This window comes from Saccopteryx leptura, chromosome 10 (genome assembly GCF_036850995.1).
Source record: "Saccopteryx leptura isolate mSacLep1 chromosome 10, mSacLep1_pri_phased_curated, whole genome shotgun sequence".
In the NCBI taxonomy this organism is placed as follows: Eukaryota; Metazoa; Chordata; class Mammalia; order Chiroptera; family Emballonuridae; genus Saccopteryx; species Saccopteryx leptura.
In genome coordinates this window covers 23,310,712-23,331,673 of record NC_089512.1, presented here as the reverse complement: position 1 = coordinate 23,331,673, position 20,962 = coordinate 23,310,712, and the positions used below count along the sequence as shown (strand labels likewise).

General features: G+C 35.9%; 1 protein-coding gene across 13 annotated transcripts in view; it reads right to left on the bottom strand.

The window, feature by feature from the left end:
* SLC4A7 (solute carrier family 4 member 7) overlaps positions 1-20,962 on the bottom strand; it is a 112,149-nt gene that overhangs the window by 55,952 nt on the left and 35,235 nt on the right. For 7 of the 13 annotated variants that reach the window (XM_066350780.1, XM_066350773.1, XM_066350778.1 and 4 more), the window contains exons 2-6: positions 19,743-19,824; positions 15,647-15,793; positions 7,325-7,463; positions 4,607-4,767; positions 2,399-2,587 (exon numbers count right to left, since the gene is read on the bottom strand). In XM_066350780.1, the coding sequence (XP_066206877.1) occupies positions 2,399-2,587; positions 4,607-4,767; positions 7,325-7,463; positions 15,647-15,793; positions 19,743-19,824 (718 nt within the window). The remainder of the gene's footprint in view (positions 1-2,398; positions 2,588-4,606; positions 4,768-7,324; positions 7,464-15,646; positions 15,794-19,742; positions 19,825-20,962) is intronic. The other 6 variants (XM_066350771.1, XM_066350768.1, XM_066350775.1 and 3 more) reach the window with 1 other exon arrangement.

Genomic DNA, 20,962 nt, shown 5'->3' with positions numbered 1-20,962 from the left:
AATGAAACATGATGAAGTTTCACTGCAGGAGGTAAACAGAAACACACACACACAAAATCAATTTACACTGTAAATGGCAAGCTTTAGAGGCCCAACATTTCAAATGCATGCTATAAGGGTCGGCGTGGCAATCAGATTTTTAAATACTAGAAAGTCACTGAAAAGTGCTTAAGCTGTAATTAGTTCTCTGAAGGTATATCCAAAAATAATATTATTAATAACAAAAAATAAAACACAATGTTAATTTAGATTGTGGGGAACAATTGTTAGGAATTAGAATGCCCAATGGTGTGGATTTAAAAAAAAAACCAATATCAGTACAAAGTCACTGCTTAAGTAAGTAAAAAATATCAAACGAGAATATAATACAATAATCTAGGAACTAGAACCCAAAACAGAATATACCAGCACGAACAGTATTTGTACTACACTATACTGAACCACTGCAGATAATTTTCTCTTATTAGAAAAGTCACATTATTAATAAGTCCTATCATTCTAATTGATCATTAATAAAAATTTTAATTTCTAATTGATAAAAATCAAATATTTATAACATTAACAATGCCTCGCCTACTAATAGTGTTCCCAAGTAAAAATTTAAAAACATAAAAAATTATAGTCACTTTTTAAAAGAAAAACATCGTCTCAATTTTAAAGGATACATATTCTTGAGCTCTCTGAAGATACTAATAAATTTCTTAAAATATTTCATTTGTAATACAGCAGATAATTTAAGCAAATATGTACACGTTTTACTTAGATAAGAATAAAATATTTCTCACTAACAACAGCAATAACTAGGTAAGTCTTACATATTTCAGAAGGTAATGTACACCCATACTTTAAATACCTATGCTATGAAGTATACCTTAGTGAAATTACATTGTTTTTAGAAAAACAAAAAATATAACAATCAATCCCATATGATCTAAGTAATCCAAGTTCATGCCCAAGAGATTCCAGAAATATTAAAAATACAGATTAATCTTCAATCCACAAACAGTCACCATTTAGTTAAAAAAGTAGCTACATGCAGGAAAACTATCAAATTACAATACAACAAAGTAACATAATTCCCATGCTAAAATGGCATTTAAAAGAAAACGGCCATTGTCATGTGTTTAAAAGAAACCACATGACAATTGGAGAATAATCAGGAGCCACTGCATATGAGAAATAAAAATTTAATAGGGTTCCACTAGGTAACTGAACCCATTTCATGAGGTAGAGAATATCCAACACATGAAAGATGAAAATAAGAGGCAAAATGTGACGTAGGTGGCATACTTCTAAATTGAATTTAGGACCCTAAGAGATTTCTTTTATCCTGAAGTTTCCTTAACTATGCAAAGGCATAATTTAAAACAGATTAAAAGGACAATTTTTTTAGTGGTCCAATGCTCAGAAGAAAATGTACTCAAGTCATTTATACTGAGCTGCAAACAACGATTTGTGTCAACTTTAGATATAAGTAACTCTATCTTCTGTGGCTGTTTGCCTGTAGAACACTTAAAAGCCATACTATTCTTTCAGGGCTAGAAGGACATTGTGGCCCATCCTCCACTGCTCTTCACTGTAATCCTCTTAAGCCTGGGGTAATAAATAGTAGCAGCTAGAGGAAATAATGGCCCTCATCAACAACTCCAACCCTTTGCGCTGGGGTTTTCCAGAGCCGTCATCCGAGAGCCAAAATAGAACCCTAGTGATGTAATCCTCTGCTTTAAAAAGAGGAAAGGCAAGGCCTCCAAGTATGCCCGCCTTAAGATAGTGACAAAGGCAAATGGCTAAAATAGCACTGTCTCCCCACGTCCCACATGAAACCCACCGCTAGACCGTAAGTGAGAGTGGAGAGGGGAAGCATGTAGGTCTGCGTCATTCGCAATGGCTCGGTCTCTCCTGGTATAGGTAGGAATAAGCATAGAAATCTGTCACAAATGGTAAAAATCAGGGGTATTGAATTCAGCAAACCAACCCAGAAACACTTGTTTCTGCCCGGTAAATAAAGTATATTCAAGAGACAAAAGGAAAAAAAAAAATCACTTAACTAAAATGTATAGATCATAACAGAAATCAAAAAGCAGAAAGGAAAATTCAGGGTTAGAGACGGGGATAGTGTTTAAAAATTAATGACAACTTAAGTGTGCCATATTAAAAGAGAATGCAAAAGTTTTTCAGCTAAATGATTTCTACAGATAAGCTAAAGAAAGACATTCCAAAAGTAATATTTTAAAGACACAAATAATACCATTAAAAAATAAAAAATAAAAAAGATAATTAACTGCCCTATGTAATTACCAGGAAAAGACATCTCTCGCACGAAATGCTAATTGTAACATACAGGAATGCTGTTAGAATGGAAGTGTTAGCAAAAACTGGACGCCACAACTCGTCTCACCATTCCTTTCAAGCAAGTGAGGGTCAGAATGTTTCTTGCCTATATCTGCAAAAGATCGAACAAGGGGAATCCGACTCGTGAATCTTTTCTCGTTCTGATGATGATGTCTCTTCAGGAGAGCTTCTCTGACATTCTCTCTAATGGATTCATCCAACTGGCCAGAGGCTATCATGTTGTCTAAGACCATATCTGTTCAAAGAAACAAAAAATAAATCAACTAAGTCACTAACACTTGGATGAGTATAGCATAGAATAAATCTAAGTGACACCGTACTAGAAAAATAAGATTCTTACATAACTCTGGCAAAGTGTTATTCTTTTCCAATATTGACTACTGGGTCCATAAAGGTAAATATGAATATTATCCAACAAAAATGAACAAATTATTAATACATAGAGACCTTATTTTAATAAGTACTATTATTTATAAGAAGGCTACTGTTATATACTAATAGCCTCCCTATAGTTGCAAATGCTTTCCTGATATGGATACAATAAATTCTATTAAACTCAGTGGTCAATAATATTGGCTTCCAAGGAAGTGAAGGTATTGTATTGCTTCACCTAATACTCCCCCCCCAAAACTGGACATGAATATCTGGTCTCATTCATTTTATCATTTAACTATTTACTGAGTACCTATTAGGTTTTAGGAATACACCAGTTAACTAAGCAGATGAAGTTTTACTCTTATTCTTCCAAAAATAGAACAACCAATGAGCAAACAGATAAAATATCATGAAGCAGTAAGTTCTAGGAAGATGTATTAGTTTGTGAGAGAAGAGAGTGGGAGGTGAGGAGATTGATGATGATGCCATTTTATAAATTATTGTGGTGATTTGACTTTTTAATTTTTGGAGTATATATTAATATTTTATTAATTTATATTTTATTAATAATCACTAAAAATGATATATTAATATTAATTTTGTTAAGTAGTGCCACTGGAAGAGATCAATTTAGCAGGTTAAATATAACATTAACACAATAACTACAGGTTACCATACATGTGGATTATACAAAACATTTACTAAAATGTTACATTGTATTGTGTGATAATTGCAAAGCCAAAATAAGACTCATTGTCCATATTTCAATACTCCTAATTCAAATTTTCCTTCATTAAAGACAAAAAAGTTAGCACTTTTTATGATAATTTTAAAAGATTTGCAACATGTGCTCAATCTAACAATCTTGTAAAATCAAAATATTTCTACCCTGAGAAATTCTAATAGTTTATGGTTCTCTTGAAGAACAAATGCTATAGATTTTCCATGGGAGCAATCTGTAAAGGTAGTCACACTATCAAATTCATTACCACTGATGTTGGTTTTGAACAATTACAGTTAGTGGTGAAATAACTTAATCACAGCTGTCTCTTTCTACTTTCTACCTCCACAGTATCCTTCATTCCCACTGCCACTATCTACAACTGTCCAGGTCATCATCATTTCTTGCTTAGCCTATTCCAATAGAATAACTGATCTAACTTGCTTCTAATCGTTTCCTAATCCAAAGTCACCCTTCATATTCTTGCCAGAATTATCATCCTGACATATTAGATTACATTACTCTCCAACTTAAAAATCACTAAAGAGCTAAAATGCCTACAAAATAAAATCCAATTTCTTAACCCCATAATTCAACGCTTGTGACATTCCATCTCTAATTTATTTTCCAAACATGTCTCCAATTACTATTCAAGAAATCTGGATACTACACTAACTTTCCTGAAATTCACACCTGTCAATACTTTCTATCCTTTTCTTCCTTCTCTTCATCCTCCTTAGAATACTTTCTTTTCTCGTATACTAACTGCTCCCTGTTCCCATGTGTTCACATTTTATAAATAAGTTGTGCGTTTAACATCCTCTATAGATCTGCCCCAGATACCTGGTCCAGAAAACGAGGAAACAAAAAGCTCTTTCCTCCACATTTCCAGAAAACAGGCTCGATATCTGGCTATGGCACCAGTCACATTCTTCTTGATACTGTAGTTATGTCTAATTTACTCTTCTAGACTCCAAACTTATCAGTTAAAATGTGTTATTATACAACTACCTGTCATGCTGCCCTGCACTCCTGCACTGAATGGAAGCTAAACACATACCGGTTAAACCCACGGCCTAAAATTCCACTTTCTTTCCCTTATTTAAGTATCTCTAATTTCAATGCAACTTAAGCATCAGAGTATCAATTTGGTATAACCTGCTATTTCATCTAGAGTGCTTGCTCGCATGTCCAGCATGACTGTTCCATTTAGAATGCAACTTCTCAGTTCAAAAAGACTGTGCAGAGAGAGAGTTGCCACATAGGGTTTACTCCACCGGTCACCACCATCTTCCACATCCTCTTCAAATTTCAGCCATCTAAAGCGTATATAATATATAAAAATATTTTATAAATAATGACAATCTCATTGGCTCATTTTTATATGATAAACATAAACTTGTTATTTTAAAGAGAAACAAAGACCACCAATAACAAAACAAAATTTGGCTACAAACTTACTTTTACAAATTAGTTTAATGGTCTACAATTATCTATTAGCCACAAACTATCTTTGCATTTCTTCTTTCTATTCTAAGTTATCACAATAAGTCTACAAAAACAAACTATGGCCCTTCCTAGTTTCCACTTCTAATGCTCTTTTAAACCAAAAACACAGGGGAACAAAATTGTTGTTGCATCCACAAAAACACTTGTTCTTACCTAATTCGAGTGTGCTGATCTCAAATCTGACATTAGTTTTTCTCTGTAAGCTACAGTATTTTTGCAATTCAAGATTTTAGGTTTTCATCTTATTGTAAAATTTTCAACATTTAGTTTAACAAAATGAAGTGGAATGTCTTCTTGGGCATCATCTTTGTGAAAATATAATAATTTATATAATGCAGTAAATACACTAATACACTAAAAGATATGATTGCATCAGAATTTGTCTACAATTCCAAAATAGAACATATTAAAACACTTATTTTAATCATAAAATTTGTGCAAAACTTATTTAAATTCTATTCAGGCAAAAATTTGCATTTGTAGCTTTTGCGTTTGTTTACTTGTTGAAGACAATCTCGTTTGATGCTCTAGCAGTAGTCTGCTCATCACTAACAGCTCCAAGATTTTCGGGAAACTTATCAAGGTGACTGTACAGGAAGTGAATCTTAATGCTCATGTTACATCCAATGTCGCGGAAAGCCAACAGCATCCTTTGAACCAGAAGTTCATAGTTTTCTGCTTTTTTGTTGCCAAGGAAGTTCTTTGTAACTGCCACAAAAGACTGCCATCCTGCTCTCTCCTCCTATTCATCTTCCTGGCATATTCTTCGTCACATATGAGGGTTCAAATTTGAGGTCCATTGAATACACTTGCTTTTATCTTCTCAAAAGACAAGGCAGGAAAAGCAGAAATAATATGTTGAAAGCATTCACTTTCTTTATTCAAAGCCTGAACAAACTGCTTCATTGAGCCAAGTTTGATGTGAAGTGGAGGAAAAATGATCCTGTCTCGATTAACTACAGGTTCATTCACAATATTGTGCATCCCTACTTCCAGAGCTTCACATTTCAGCCACTCCTTCTGTGTCCAGTGTTTCTCCTGAGCTCGGCTATCCCACAAACACAGAAAGCAAGGATACTTCGTGAAACCTTTCTGTTGTCCTAGCAGGAAATTTACCATTTTAAGATCCACACAAATGATACAGTTATGCTCCTCATACTTCAGAAAGTCGAGGACAATTTTTATGTCATTCTTACTAAGTCATTCAATTCGGGTTGGCTAAACTGCTTAGGGGTTAATGACTGGCATCAAAAGAAGACCCTTCAGATTCTACAACCATTTCCTCATGCATCTTATCAAAATACACTTGATCACCATGTTCACTTTCTTCGTCCTTAGAAGAAAAGCAACCATTGAAAACTGGAACCGGGAGTGTCTCAAAGTATGGGATAGGTCGTATTGCTGAAGGAATATTGGGATATGCGATCATATGCCGTTTTTTCTTGCCGATGCCCTTTGTATGAATCAGACAGAAATAACAGTCATTGCTGTGGTCCTTAGGTTCACGCCAAACCACGGGAATACCAAAAGGCATTCCTTTGAGTTTTCTTTTTGTCCAGTCTCAAAGCATTTCTTCACAATTATGACACACAATATGAGGAGCCCAATTCTTGTCTTGATCACCAAGGGGAACTTGAAAATAGGCAATATATGCACGTGTCACAAATGATGAAATATTGTGCCTTTGACGTTGAAGTGTGTAACAGCCACATATATAACAGAAGGTGTCAGGACTATTCTTACATTTACACCTACTCGAAGAAGCCATAATTCAATCTTAAAACAAAATAAGAGGGTGTTTTTTATCAGATAATACTTTTTTACATTTAAAAACAACTACAATTATGTAAAAGTGATGTTTGTAAAACATTAATTGCCTTGTGGTTATGTTCAATCCAAGAGTCGTTGCCCTTTAACTCCAATTTAAAAACCAATGCATGCCATTAGTGTAACAAAAAGAAATTAAAATTGCATAAAAACTAGAGCATGCACCAAAAAACAGATTTCAGATTTGGAATCAGCGATGCAGAAATATATGGAAACAGTTCTAAAACCTCATGCAACAGAAAATGAACAAAAATTTGTTCCCCAGTGAAATAAACAAGATTTTGATTTTTCAAATATTTTTAATTAAAGGCCTATGAAAATCTCTAACAACTCCTTTTGTGTTATGTTAAAGCAGTAAGGATTATTTAAGAAAACAAATTTTGAGAATAATGAGAAAAACTAAACATACTTTTCAGACTCAAGGAAATTCTCTGCTCATTGTTTGAAAGCACTGGATATCTAATAATTTCAGTTTTATATTCTCTTTACAAAAAGAGATCGCATAAAGCCATTTAAACACTGAGACTTAGTATCTACTACCTGGCAGTTTCTTTCCATTCATACTCTTCTCCATCTCTGTAACACAGTTCATCCATTTCCGTGAAGAGATCATGAGGGATGTGCTCTTCGTCATCATCTTCGGTGCCAAGGATGAACTGAACCCTCTGGGAAGGTGTGTCTTGACAAAACAAGAGTTGAAACACGCTCAAAATTTCCCGCAATTCATTCAAAAACAAATTCACAGTTTTGACAGTGGATCCTTTGTTTATAAATAAATATATTCCATCAAAACTCTTATTATTAAAATGCTATGGTTTTGAAACGAAACAGGAGCAATAATCCAGAAAAAAAAAAGAGTATTACAGAAAGATCAGAGCGACAGATTTAAAAAACTGAGTGTTAGAAATAAAGACTAATCTTGTAACTAAGTGTTGTAAAAACAAATAAAAATCAGCAACCATCCAAAAACATGGAATACTAGGTTTATAGACAGGACTTTATCCTCACTAAAAATACACATTCAATAAAATAGAACATTATAAAATATGCAGTTAAGCCTGACCAGGCGGTGGCACAGTGGATAGTGTGTCGGACTGGGATGCAGAGGACCCAGGTTCAAGACCCTGAGGTCGCCAGCTTGAGTGACCCTGAGGTCGCCAGCTTGAGCACGGGCTCATCTGGTTTGAGCAAAAGCTCACCAGCTTGGACCCAAGGTTGCTGGCTCAAGCAAGGGGTCACTCGGTCTGCTGTAGCCCCATGATCAAGGCACATATGAGAAAGCAATCGATGAACAAATAAGGTGTCGCAACGAAAAACTGATGATTGATGCTTCTCATCTCTCTTCGTTCCTGTCTGTCTGTCCCTATCTATCCCTCTCTCTGACTCTCTCTCTGTCTCTGTAAAAAAAAAAAAAAAAAATGCAATTAATATGCAGCTCAGTTCAAGAGTGAAAAAAGAAAACCCTAAGTTCCAAAACATAAAGAGAAAACCCAAACTAGAGGTATATAAAACTGGTGTTTCCTACTATCATAGAGAGTCAAAACTGTCAGTTGAGGTTAAAGAGGTATGACAGTTACTGTAAAAAAGAAACACCCAACTCATGGCATCTGAATTTAGGCGGGATAGGATCCCCAAAATAAATTCTAGTCCAGGACAGTTGAAAAACACTAGCAAACAATCACAATCATCAATTAAAAACAAATTCAAATTCTGCTGAACTTGAGAGATGAGTTCAAACTCAAAATTTACACTGAACAACACAAACTATCATGTACTTGTAGATGCAACAAACAGAGATATCAGAACAGATTAAAGAGTAAATTAGAAGGAATTATTAAAAGAAAAAATAGATCTGAGGAATTCAGACAGAATATATCAATGACAAATTTGATGAAAAACACAAAAGGTTGAGATGCAGAGAACAGAATAAGAAAGTTGAGCAGGAAAAACTCCAGAAAGAGAATAATACAAAGAATAAGGGGAAACGCAAGAGAAAAACATATCTGAAATGTTTCCCGTAGGTTATAACATCGGTCTGCGTATTGAACTAATACCGAGACCTAGACAGGACAGACAAAAACATATTGTGATTGAACTTCTTCATGTTTTGAATCTTTCAACATTTAGGTCTTGTGCTTTTGTCAGATTTACCCCCAAGTAAAATGTTTGGTGCTACTAAAAGTGGTAATTTTTTATTTAATTTATAATTGTTCATTGCTACTACACAGAAATATAATTAATTTTGTATCCTACAACCCTACTAAATTCACTTAATTCTGCAGTTTCATAGATTGCTTCAGATTTGCTACACACATGATCCTGTGTCTGTGAATAAAGACAATTTTATCCCTTCCTTTGCAACCTGTATGCCTTTAATTTCTTTCTTGGCTTATTACAATAGCTAGGTACTCTAATACCATGTATAAAACAGCTAGACAGGACATTCTTGCCTTTTCCAAATCATAAGGAGAAAAAGCATTTAGTCTTTGATAGTGAAAATACTATAATTAAAATACTAGTGATACTAAGTGTGATGTTGACTGTAGGGTTTTTGTAGATGCTCTCTATCACTTTGAGGAAGTTTTCCTCTATTCCTAGTTAGCTAAGGTTGCACCATGAACAGGGGTGGAATTTTTCTCAAAGGCTTTTTCTGCACCTGTTGAGATAATGATATGATTTTTCTCCTTTATACTATTAATGCAGTTATTACATTGATAAATGTTTAAATTTTACACCAAACCTGAATTTCCACTTGGTCATTAATTCCCTATGGCTATAACAAAACACCACAAAGATAGTGGCTTACACGACACAAATTTCTTCTCTTATACTTCTGGAGACCAGAAGTTCAAAATCCTACATGGCTGGTTCCTTCTGACGGCTCTAAGGGAAAATATCCATTTCCTTACTTTTTCTCGCTTCGGGAAAGAGCCTACATTCTTTGGGTCTGGATCACTTCCTCAGCTTACTACAGCCACTTATTTTTGTCACATCTATTTCCTCTCTGATCTTCTGACTTCTCTTCCTAATGACCTCAGTGATTACATCTAGCTCACCTTCATAACCTCGTATAATCTTCCCTTCTCAAAATTCTTAACTTAATCACATCTGTAAATTCAAGTTTGCCACAGGTCCCAGGCATTAAAAATAAGAGACATCTTAGGGGCCATTATTCAGCCTACATTGATTACGATGTAGTATCTTTTTTTATAATTGCTGGTTCAATTTTTATTTATGAGAAATATTTAATCTGTAGTTTGATTCTCTTGTAAGATCTTTATCTAGTTTTGGGATCAGAGTAATGCTGGATTCATAAGATAAAATGGGAGGTGTTCCTTCAAAACCTGCAATTTTCTGGCAGATGTGTAATCTTCCTTACATGTTTGGATTCATCCATAATGCCATTTGGGAAGAAAGTTTTCATTGTGGAAACATTTTAGACTACAAATTCAATTTCTTGCCTAATCAGGAGGTGGTACAATGGATAGAGCATCAGCCTGGGACACTGAGGACCCAAGTTTGAAAGCCCAAGGTCACTGGCTTGAGTGTGGGCTCAACTAGCTTGAGTGTGGGTCATAGACATAACCCATGGTCGCTGGCTTGAGCCCTAAAGTCAGTGGCTTGAAGTCCAAGGTCACTGGCTTGAGTCCAAGGTTGCTGGCTTGAGCAAGGGGACACTTACTCTGCTGGAGTCCCCCAGTCAAGATGCATATGAGAAAGCAATCAATGAACAACCAAGATGCCTCAATGAAGAATTGATGCTTCTCATCTCTCTCCCTTCTGTCTGTCTGTCCCTGTCTGTCTGTCTCTCACTAAAAAAATTAAATTCTTTATACACATAGGGTATTTCAGGAAATCTGTTTCTGCTTAATAGCTTGTATTCTTAAGAAATTTTCCCATTCCATTTAAATTATCAATTTTGTTGACATAAGATCAATCGTAATATCTCTAACATCTGTACTAAAAAGTTTATGATAGTGGTAATTTGTATCATTTTTGTTTTTCTTGATCAGTCTAGTTAGGTTTATCAATTTTATTGATCTTTTCAAAGAATCAGATTTCAATCTGATTAGATTTTGATACTGTTCTTCTGATTTTTATTTTATTAATTTTTACTATGGTATTACTGTTTCCTTTCTTTTACTTATTTTGGTTTAATTTGTTCTATTTTCCCTCTTAGTTTCATGAATTAAAAGGTGAAATCATTGACTTAATATCTTTCTTCCTTTCTGATATAATAACTTAGATACTATACATTTTCCTCAAAGCACTGTTTTAGCTGCATTTAATAAATTTAATTATGTAGGCACTTTACACAATACCAGGCTAAATAAAGCTTATGCATATCAGAAGCATGTCCTCATCTTGCAAGATTTTATCTCAGTTACTGACTACATCATGTTTTTATTTTCATGAGTTTAAAATATTTCTTTATTTACATTATGACTGTTTCTTTAAACTTATGAGTTATTGAAAAGCATCTGATTTAATTTCTAAATGGTTTGGGATTCTTCTTGATATCTTTCTAGTTTAATTCTATGGTGGTTCAGTGAATATCATTCAATTCTTTTAAATGTATTAAAACTTGTTTAATAGCCTAGACCAGGGGTCCCCAAACTATGGCCCGCGGGCTGCATGCGGCCCCCTGAGGCCATTTATCCAGCCCCTGCCGCACTTCCGGAAGGGGCATCTCTTTCATTGGGGTCAGTGAGAGGAGCATAGTTCCCACTGAAATACTGGTCAGTTTGTTGATTTAAATTTACTTGTTCTTTATTTTAAATATTGTATTTGTTCCCATTTTGTGTTTTTACTTTAAAATAAGATATGTGCAGTGTGCATAGGGATTTGTTCATAGTTTTTTTTATAGTCCGGCCCTCCAACGGTCTGAGGGACAGTGAACTGGCTCCCTGTGTAAAAAGTTTGGGGACCCCTGGCCTAGACCCTTGGTTGGCAAACTGCAGCTCCCGAGCCACATGCGGCTCTTTGGCCCCTTGAGTGCAGCTCTTTGGCCAGGTTAGGAGTACCCTAATTAGTTAATAACCATGTACCTACCTATATAGTTTAAGTCTAAAAAAATTGGCTTTCAAAAGAAATTTCAATTGTCGTACTGTTGGTATTTGCCTCTGCTGACGAATGAGTTTGCCCACCATGGGCCTAGACTATCCCCTATCTTGGTAAATGTTCCGTTTACACTTGTAAAGACTGTGTACTCTGCTGTTGTGAATGTCAATCTGATAGTGTCACTCAGGTCTTCTATCTCATTATTTTTTCTTTTTATTTACTTGTTATATCTACTACTGCGGAAGAAGAGTTGAAATCTCTATTATTAAAATGTATCTATCTTTTTTTTTTAATGTGTCAGTTTTGCTTCATGTATTTTGAAGCCAATTCAAGCACTTTGTAATTGTTACATCTTTATTTCAGCAATTTGATTTTAGGTGCTTTTAGGGGATTCTTTTCATATTTCTTCTCCTTGGGTATTGTTGAATTACTTGGGCTTGTGAGTTCGAAGTTTTCATTAAGTTTGGAAAGTTTTCAACAATATTTTCTTCAGTACTATTTTCTTGCACCCTCTCCTTCCTGGCACCCCAATATTACATATGTTAAGAGTTTAGATTACCTGAACTTGTCCTACAAATTACTGATGCTCTGCTTATTTATTTTCAGTCTTTTTCCCTCTCTTTCATTTAAATAGTTTCTATTACTACCCCTTTAAAAATTACTACATTTTTTTCCTGCATTGTCAAATCTTCCGTGACTCTTACTTAGTATACTTTTCATTTCAGGGTTTCCATTTCTAGAAGTTCCATCTGGCCTTTCTTATGTTTTCAACTTCTCCTTCCATCACAGTCATATTTTCCTCTATTCTTCTGAACATATAAACATATTTATTATAGTTTCTTTAACACGCCAGTTTTCTAATTCCATCAATTCTGTCACTTCCGGATGTGCTGACCGATTTATTTTCTCTTGGCTGTGGCTCATATTTTTCTACTTCTTAAAAATAAATTGAGGTGTCATATATTGTGAATTTTGCATAGCTGGGTGCTAAGTTTTATTACATTTCTTTCAGTGATGTTATAATTTGCTCTAGCATGCAGATACTTGAAATCAGTTTAATTCTTTCAACACCTGTTTCAGAGATATGTTGTAGAATTGGGCACCTGAAACCTGTGTAATTATGTTAACCAGTATCACTCCAATAAATTCCATTTTTTAAAAAGAATTTTTAAAGCAGATCCACTGTAGTCTTTAGTGTAAAATTAATTAAGACCTACTTTTAAAGCAATACCCTACTGTAAACTCCATCCAAAGCACTGTACATCACAGGGTCTTTCCACTCTGATGGAAACATACCCTCTTCCACGCCTTGTGTGAATTACAGAAATTGTTTTCCTACTGCTTTCTGGTGGTGATTTCCCAGATCGCAGGTAGTTCCCTTTGGCCCAGACCAGTACTCAGCCGAACATTCAAAAGGACCCTTCTTCAGACTGTTGAAACCCTCTGTGCATAACTCTCTCCTTTCTGACACTCCACATCTCATATTCTAACTTCTTTGGCCTCCCCAAATCCCAATCTCTGTCTCCTCAAATCTAAGAGTCTGCGAGGCTCTGCTCAGATCCCTCTCGCCGTCCTGTGGCCTGGAAACTGTCCCTAGGCAATAAGTTCAGGCAATCACAGAGCTCATCTAACTTGCCTCTCCTCTCTCAGAGGTCAGACACCTGTGCTGCCTATTGTCCAATGTCTGAAAATTACTGTTTTGTATATTTTATTCATTTCTCTATTTAAAAAGGGAGGGAAAATTCAGTTCCAGTTATTCCATCATATCCAGAAGCAAAAGTCCTCTCTAACCTATTTTTAGAGAGTTGAGGGAAAGAAAAAAGGGACTCCATTCACAGAGATTTCTAGGGTACATATTGGCAGTTACAACCAAAATAAACCAACTTCAGTAGCATAAAACTTTTCTAGGGATAGTTATTCTATTAAAAAAGTCACAAATATTTCCTCCACCAAATTTATTTTCAAGCCACTATATTTATTTAGACTTTGAATATCATAACTTAGCTTGAAACAGCAAATTAACCAACCCAAGTGAACATATAAACACTCTTACTTACAGTTAAATCAACAGCATTTCTTTAAAAATATTGTGTGGCTTTTTGTTCAATATGAATTAAAGACACATACTGGTCCACTCACAGAATAGCCTGAGATCTCCTAAACAGGATGGACACGTGAATTGGAACAGCAAAATACTTCTAAATTACATAACACCATCACCGTTCACTAGTGATCCCTTCTACAATTAATGTTGTTTTTTTCTTTGCTAAGCTATACGACCTTTGTTAGCTATATGACCACTTAATATTTTACTAGGCTATCAGTATCTCTTAGTACAGGTTGCTAAACCCACCTTTTTGCCTCTCTAAGCTGAAGTTTCTCCATCTGCACAATAAAAATAATAATACCCATCTTTTGAAAAATGCAGGGAAGAGTCAATTTAAAAAGTCTGTGTCACCTGACCAGACAGTGGCGCAGTGGACAGAGCGTCGTGCTGGGATGCTGAGGACCCAAGGTCACCAGCTTGGGCATAGGCTCATCCGGCTTGAGCACCGGCTCACCAGCTTAAGCACGGGGCTGCTGGCTTGAGTGTGGGATTACAGACATGATCCCCATGGTCGATGGCTGGAGCCCAAAGGTTGCTGGCTTAAGTCCAGATCACTGGTGAGCAAGGGGTCACTGGCTCAGCTGGATCTCCCCCCACCCCCCAACTCCGCATCAAGGCACATATGTGAAAGCAATCAATGAACTAAGGTGCCGCAACTATGAGTGCATGTTTTTTGTCTCTCTCCCTTCCTGTCTCTGTCCCTCCATCTCTCTCTCTCTCTCTCTCTCTCTCTCTCTCTCTCTCTCAAAAGAAAAAAAAAAGTTTATGTACAGAACTAGGACTTAATATTTTACTAAGCCATCAGTATTTTCTTTCTTAAGTTCACATTGTAGCTGTATTATACACAGTAACCCTTTCCTTCTTCACAAAAACATCCCTTTACGATAGCACACAAGTGTCTGTAGGGTGCAGCTCATAGAGCTTTGCTGGAAAATACTCTAGTGTAGAGAGGGCCATGTGAGCCCATGTTCTAAAAAGCCACTGACTCACCATGTGTCAACTGAGTGTTCCTACTGAGTCCTCCTCAGGCCCCACAGCTATTTTTTCTGGTCCTTGCCTTACCTACCTCCCAGGAACTATTAAATCAGCATTACCAACATTTATTATCAGTTAACATTCTCTCTCCTTTCCTATATGCCTTTCCCCCCTCATTTCCTCTGTCTATTGGTTCTTTCATATTTCTCTATTTATCTGGTCCTATGAACCACACTATCAAGTCAGAACACTCTTTTTTGGCATAGATAACCAAGTAATTCAACTTTGTGAATAAGATCTTCTGGCCAAAATGTTTAAAAATGAGACAAAAGATTCCATCTCTTTCAGGAGCCCGAGGATTCCAGATATCTGTTTATTGTCTGTGTAAGTAATAAAATATATATTGGAGAAAGGTAAATAAAACCCAACTATAATTGAAGCTTAAGTGTCAAGACAACTTCTACAATTCCAAGGCTGGAATACAATGAAAACAAAGTCCCTTATTTTTGTCACTTATCTCCTGTAGATCTTAAACCTATAAACTATTTTCTTGTAGAAAAAAAAATATTCTTTCTTCAATTAATATTCTTCAATATATATATAATGTATTTAAATTATTACAGACATCAAATTTTAAAATATATATATCCAATTAAAAAAAAAAAGCTTTCCAGTAAAATGGTTTAAAGTGTTCACAGAGAACTTCTGTTTTCTTTTACCATAAGAAGGAGATTCCCGTCCATCTTCTTTATCTGATTCTTTGTCTTTCCTTCTCCGGTGGTGATGCTTGTGTCCACGATGCCTGTGACGTCGACGACTCTCTTTACTAAATGGAACGTGAACGCCAATATACACAGCTCGATGACCTAGGAAAGATTCGAAAACAGAGTACTGATTTTCCAAAAGGGAAAGAAGAATGATAGGCATGAAAGTATACCAAAATTCACTTTGATAAAAGAAAATCACATTTAAGTTCACATAACTTTAAAAAGCTAGTCTCCTGTTACTTTTCTGATTTTTCAGAGTACTATACAAAATGTTACACCAAGGATTAATACAGCTGACTGATAAAGAACACTAGATACACAGAGTACTTGCGTAAGCATTAGTTTGCAAATCTAAAAAAACATTCTGAAAAGCAGGCCTTTTCAGAATCATACTATGTAGATATAAATTATTCCATCACATTTATGGCCAACCGTAGTTAGTAGAAGTCCTTAAGAGATGTGCTTTAATGACATTATATGCTCTACAAATGGGTATTTGTAAATATTTACTAATGTCTTAAAGTTTTGAAAATCTCAAATCATCAAGGTCCAAATTACTAAGGCTCCATTAAATGTAAATGGTCCAAATACTATAATTAAAGGGTGCAAATCATCAGATTTGGAAAACAAAAGCAATACATTAAGGTTATCATATACTTTTAGAATAGAAAAAGCTACTGCTGATGTTGCATGATCCTGAGTTTCTTTTCTGAACAACAAAACGATTATGAAAGGCAATCTCTGCTCCTGCTAGTTAAATAAACTTGAATCAGGAAGGTAGACAGCTAGCGGCATTGTGTCAAATACTAAAAGGCATGAAACAGATTTCTTAAATAGTTTTAATGAGGTTCCTATCTAAGCTGTGTTGAGTGACAGGGGTCATGGACTACAAGTTGAACTAATCTGCAACTAGGCAAAATCCATCTGGCATAGAGCTGCACCTTGCCATTATGCACAAAAAATAAAAAGTCATATGCTGAAATATGAATGGTAATGTCATTTCTTTCCTAACAAATTCTGTAAGATGGTAAGAAAATAAATCCCTCAAGAAATTCAAGATCATCATCTTTAGATGAGATCTGAAAGTACAATCAATCCTGATTGAATCATGGATTCTATATTTGCAAATTTGCCAACTCACTAAAATGTATTTGTAATCCCATACTCATGGAGATTTCAGTCATTTACTAACATGCACAGAGCAGCAGAAATTTGAGTTGCCCGACACCCAAGTTCCCAGCTAAGGCTGGAAACTGGTGACACACTTCTTGTTTCAGTTGCCCGTGTATTTCAATAAAGTAAATAATCACCTTTTAAACTAAAAGATACTAGTCCTAAGAAACATATGAAACTAAAATTGTTTAAACATCTCCCAGTATCCACTACTCTACCTAGTTCATGGTAAGAACTATATAAAGAACTGTAGATATTAAATATCAATTATTTCAAAATATTTTTGAAAATATTTTGAAAAACCTAAATTAAAAAACCAATTATAAAAGGTTTCTTTTTGGAATGATAGAAAAGTTCTGGAATTAAAGGGTGTTGATGGTTGCAGAAAATAGTAATTACAGTAAAAAAACTATGAATTAAACACTTTAAAATGATGAATTTTATGTTATGTATGTTAAAGCTCAAGAAAAGTGAAAACAACTATAACAAAATTAAGTGATATCACAATTGTATTTTAGTGAAACTATTTTCTCTTCTGAACACCATAGAAAATCGGAAATTAAAGAGTCAAAGTCTCATCACTGTGCACTGGAAATGATCACTGTGACCCCAATTAGTACTAATGGGTTTGGGCACACAAGCTTCAATGCACCAAGACAAAAATAAACTTCCTGAGCTAGCAATTTTAAAATAAATAAATTATTTATTTGAGTTTGCAATTTAGGTAAAATAAATAAAAATATGCTAGAATCCAAAGATTGATAGATGGAGACGTACAGGTTTTTCTTTTCTGTTTTTATTATAATTCCATGTTATAACTTTTTTCTTTCATTTTTCTTTCACCTTTATTTTATTTCATTAAAGGGCTATTTAATCAAACTCTGAGATAAACTTAACCTCTCCATCAAAGTTGATACTGAAGTTTAAATATGTACAAAGTATGCAAAGTTAAGGGCCTTGGGGTAACTGAGGGAACCAAGGAACATAGTCAAATGCCTCTCTTCATGTTCTAGGTCACATATATTTCAGGAATGACTAAATGATAAATGATGGATTAAATGTATCACCATCCACTTAAATTAATAAAATTATTGCTAACAGTTTTAACTTCCATAGCCCCTGTAATTCACAGAATCTAACCACAACCTTCTAGGTAACTGAGGTTCCTTCTATAAAGCCTAATAAGTCCAGACTTTAAAAGTCAAATTTAAACTGACCAAGCAGTGGCACAGTGGATGGAGCGTCGGCCTGGGATGCTGAGGAGCCAGGTTCAAAACCCCAAGGTCACCAGCTTGAGTGCGGGCTCATCCAGCTTGGGCGTGGGTTCACCAGCTTAAGCACAGGGTCACCAACTTAAGCCTGGAATCATAGACATGACCCCACTGTCGCTGGCTTGAGCCCAAAGGTTGCTGACTTGAGTCCAAGGTCTCTGGGTTAAGCAAGGGGTCACTCAGCTCTGCTGGAGCCCCCAGTCAAGGCACATTATGAGAAAGCAATCAATGAACAACTAAGGTGTCACAATGAAGAACTGATGCTTCTCATCTCTCTCCCTTCCAGTCTGCCCCTGTCTGTCCCCCACCTTCTCTCTAAAGTCAAATTTAAAAGACAGGGTTCTTCCCCCATCTCAGAAAGTAAATATGAAGCACTTTTTACTCTTTCCATCTCCTTTTTTACAAGCCACAAATTAATGGCCCCATATGATACCAGTTTTTAAAGAAGAGTTGAACTTAACAATGTACTGTATTCTCAAGAAGACCACAAAATAAGTCCACGAAAACATCTGCCACAAACACCACCTTAACCAAGTGCTCAAAGTTAACATCACCAACAATAAATCATGTTGACATCATATGTCCCCAGATACAATACAGTGAGAACAGCTAGTCATGTTGGTGGTATATTCCCCAAACATACCACAGTCTTAGTCTATTCATACTATATGTTAACATTAAATAAAACCAAACTTCAAGTATCTAATCACTACTCTTCAAAAAAGGTCATAAAAAAACAAGAAGAGACAGAGAAAATGTTAGAGATTAGAGAGACTAAGGAGACATTAAAACGAAATGTACTACTGGATCCTAAACCATTCAACTGGATCTTGGAACAGAAAAAGGACATCAGTGGAAAACTGGTAAAATCTAAATAAAGTCTGTAGTTTAGTTAACAGAATCATACCAATGTTAATTTCTTCATTTCCATAAACTTATGCTGGAAATGTTTACACAAAAAAATGGGTGAAGGGTATACTGGAACACTCTGCACTATTTCTGCAACTCTTCTGTAAATCTAAATTTATTTTAAAAGCAAAGTGGAAAAAAACCCACTTTTTTCTGCTTAGGGAAGAAAGGTTGGCTAATAATCCATTTGCTCCACAATTCTATGCTGAGGTTATTATAGCATTTTAAAAGGCTGATGTAACAGACCTATAAAATGAACATTTAGATGACAATTAGTGATAACTGTGGCTTTTATTAGGCTGGTACTCTAGTTTGGTCATAATACAAATTATCCAACCTGCTAGAAAAAAATAAAAGTATTAACTGATTTTGTAACCATGGTATTTCAATGTTCCAAGTTAACTAATGGTAACCATTTGTGAAGTTTGTGTTATAATCTATGTTATGCCAATGCTTTCAACAGAGTTAAATAATTAGGGAATGTTCTATTTGCAAATACGTATAGGCAGAGGTTACATGAATGTTTGCCCTATTAATCTTTAAATTGTATTTAGAAAATATAATTGAACACCCCCTCAATGTATGTTCTACCTCAAAACAACAAAAAATATTTCAACAAACAGTAGGTAAAATAGAAAAATAACATTCATGAGTAATTTACCCTGATAAGCGTAAGTGATTGTAAACAAACTTACTTTCTAGTTCTTCTTTTTCAAACTTGGTATTCACAGTTGAGCTGGTTTTGCCAAGATCTACAACAGCTTCTTCATCAGGACCCTAAAAAAGAAATTGTCATTGGCTCATGAATCAACATATACTGAGGTCATATACTTCCTAGCAAAGAAATATTTTTTTTTTTAATTTTGGGTGGGGGCAGGAAGGGGAGAGAGAGAGGAAGAAGAGAGGGAGGGAGGGAGATAGGGAAGCATCAACTCACTGTTCCACTGAGCAGTTCCATTTTAGCTGTGTTCGTATTGCTTCTTGTACGTGCCCTGACTGAAGATGGAGCCTGCAGCCTCGTGGACTGGGATGAGGCTCTATTCACTGACCCTGCCCACCCCAACCCCCGCCAGTGCCAAGAACTAAATTCTTATTATAGATAATAGCATTCTTTTTAAAGTGTACTTATATGCCTTTTTTTTAATCCACAGAGGACCATTCAAAAACCTCATGGTAAGAACAGATAGCAAAAAATTTTAATTGGTGTTCTATGGAAGTTACTAAGTAACTGGTACATACACAGTGGTACCTTGAGATACGAACAGACCAACATACGAATTTTTTTTTTTTTTTGTATTTTTTTATGAAGCTGGAAACGGGGAGAGACAGTCAGACAGACTCCCGCATGCGCCCGACCGGGATCCACCCGGCATGCCCACCAGAGGCCAGGCTCTGCCCACCAGGGGGCGATGCTCTGCCCCTCCGGGGCGTCACTCTGTTGCGACCAGAGCCACTCTAGCGCCTGGGGCAGAGGCCAAGGAGCCATCCCCAGCGCCCGGGCCATCTTTGCTCCAATGGAGCCTTGGCTGCGGGAGGGGAAGAGAGAGACAAAGAGGAAGGAGTGGGTGGGGGTGGAGAAGCAAATGGGCGCTTCTCCTATGTGCCCTGACCGGGAATCGAACCCGGGTCCCCAGCACACCAGGTCCACGCTCTACCGCTGAGCCAACCGGCCAGGGCAACATACGAATTTTTTAAGACACAAGCTGCGACTCGATCCGTATTTCTGTTCGAGATCTGAGTGAAATTCTGAGATACGAGTCGTGATTCGGGAAGCTGCCGCTAGTAGGCGCGTTGGCACTTGGGTCCAGTATCGGCAGTTTGATATACGAGTTGACTGACTTACGAGCTCAATTACAGAACAAATTAAATACATATCTCAAGGTACCACTGTATTCACTTCAACTGAAAGACCCAG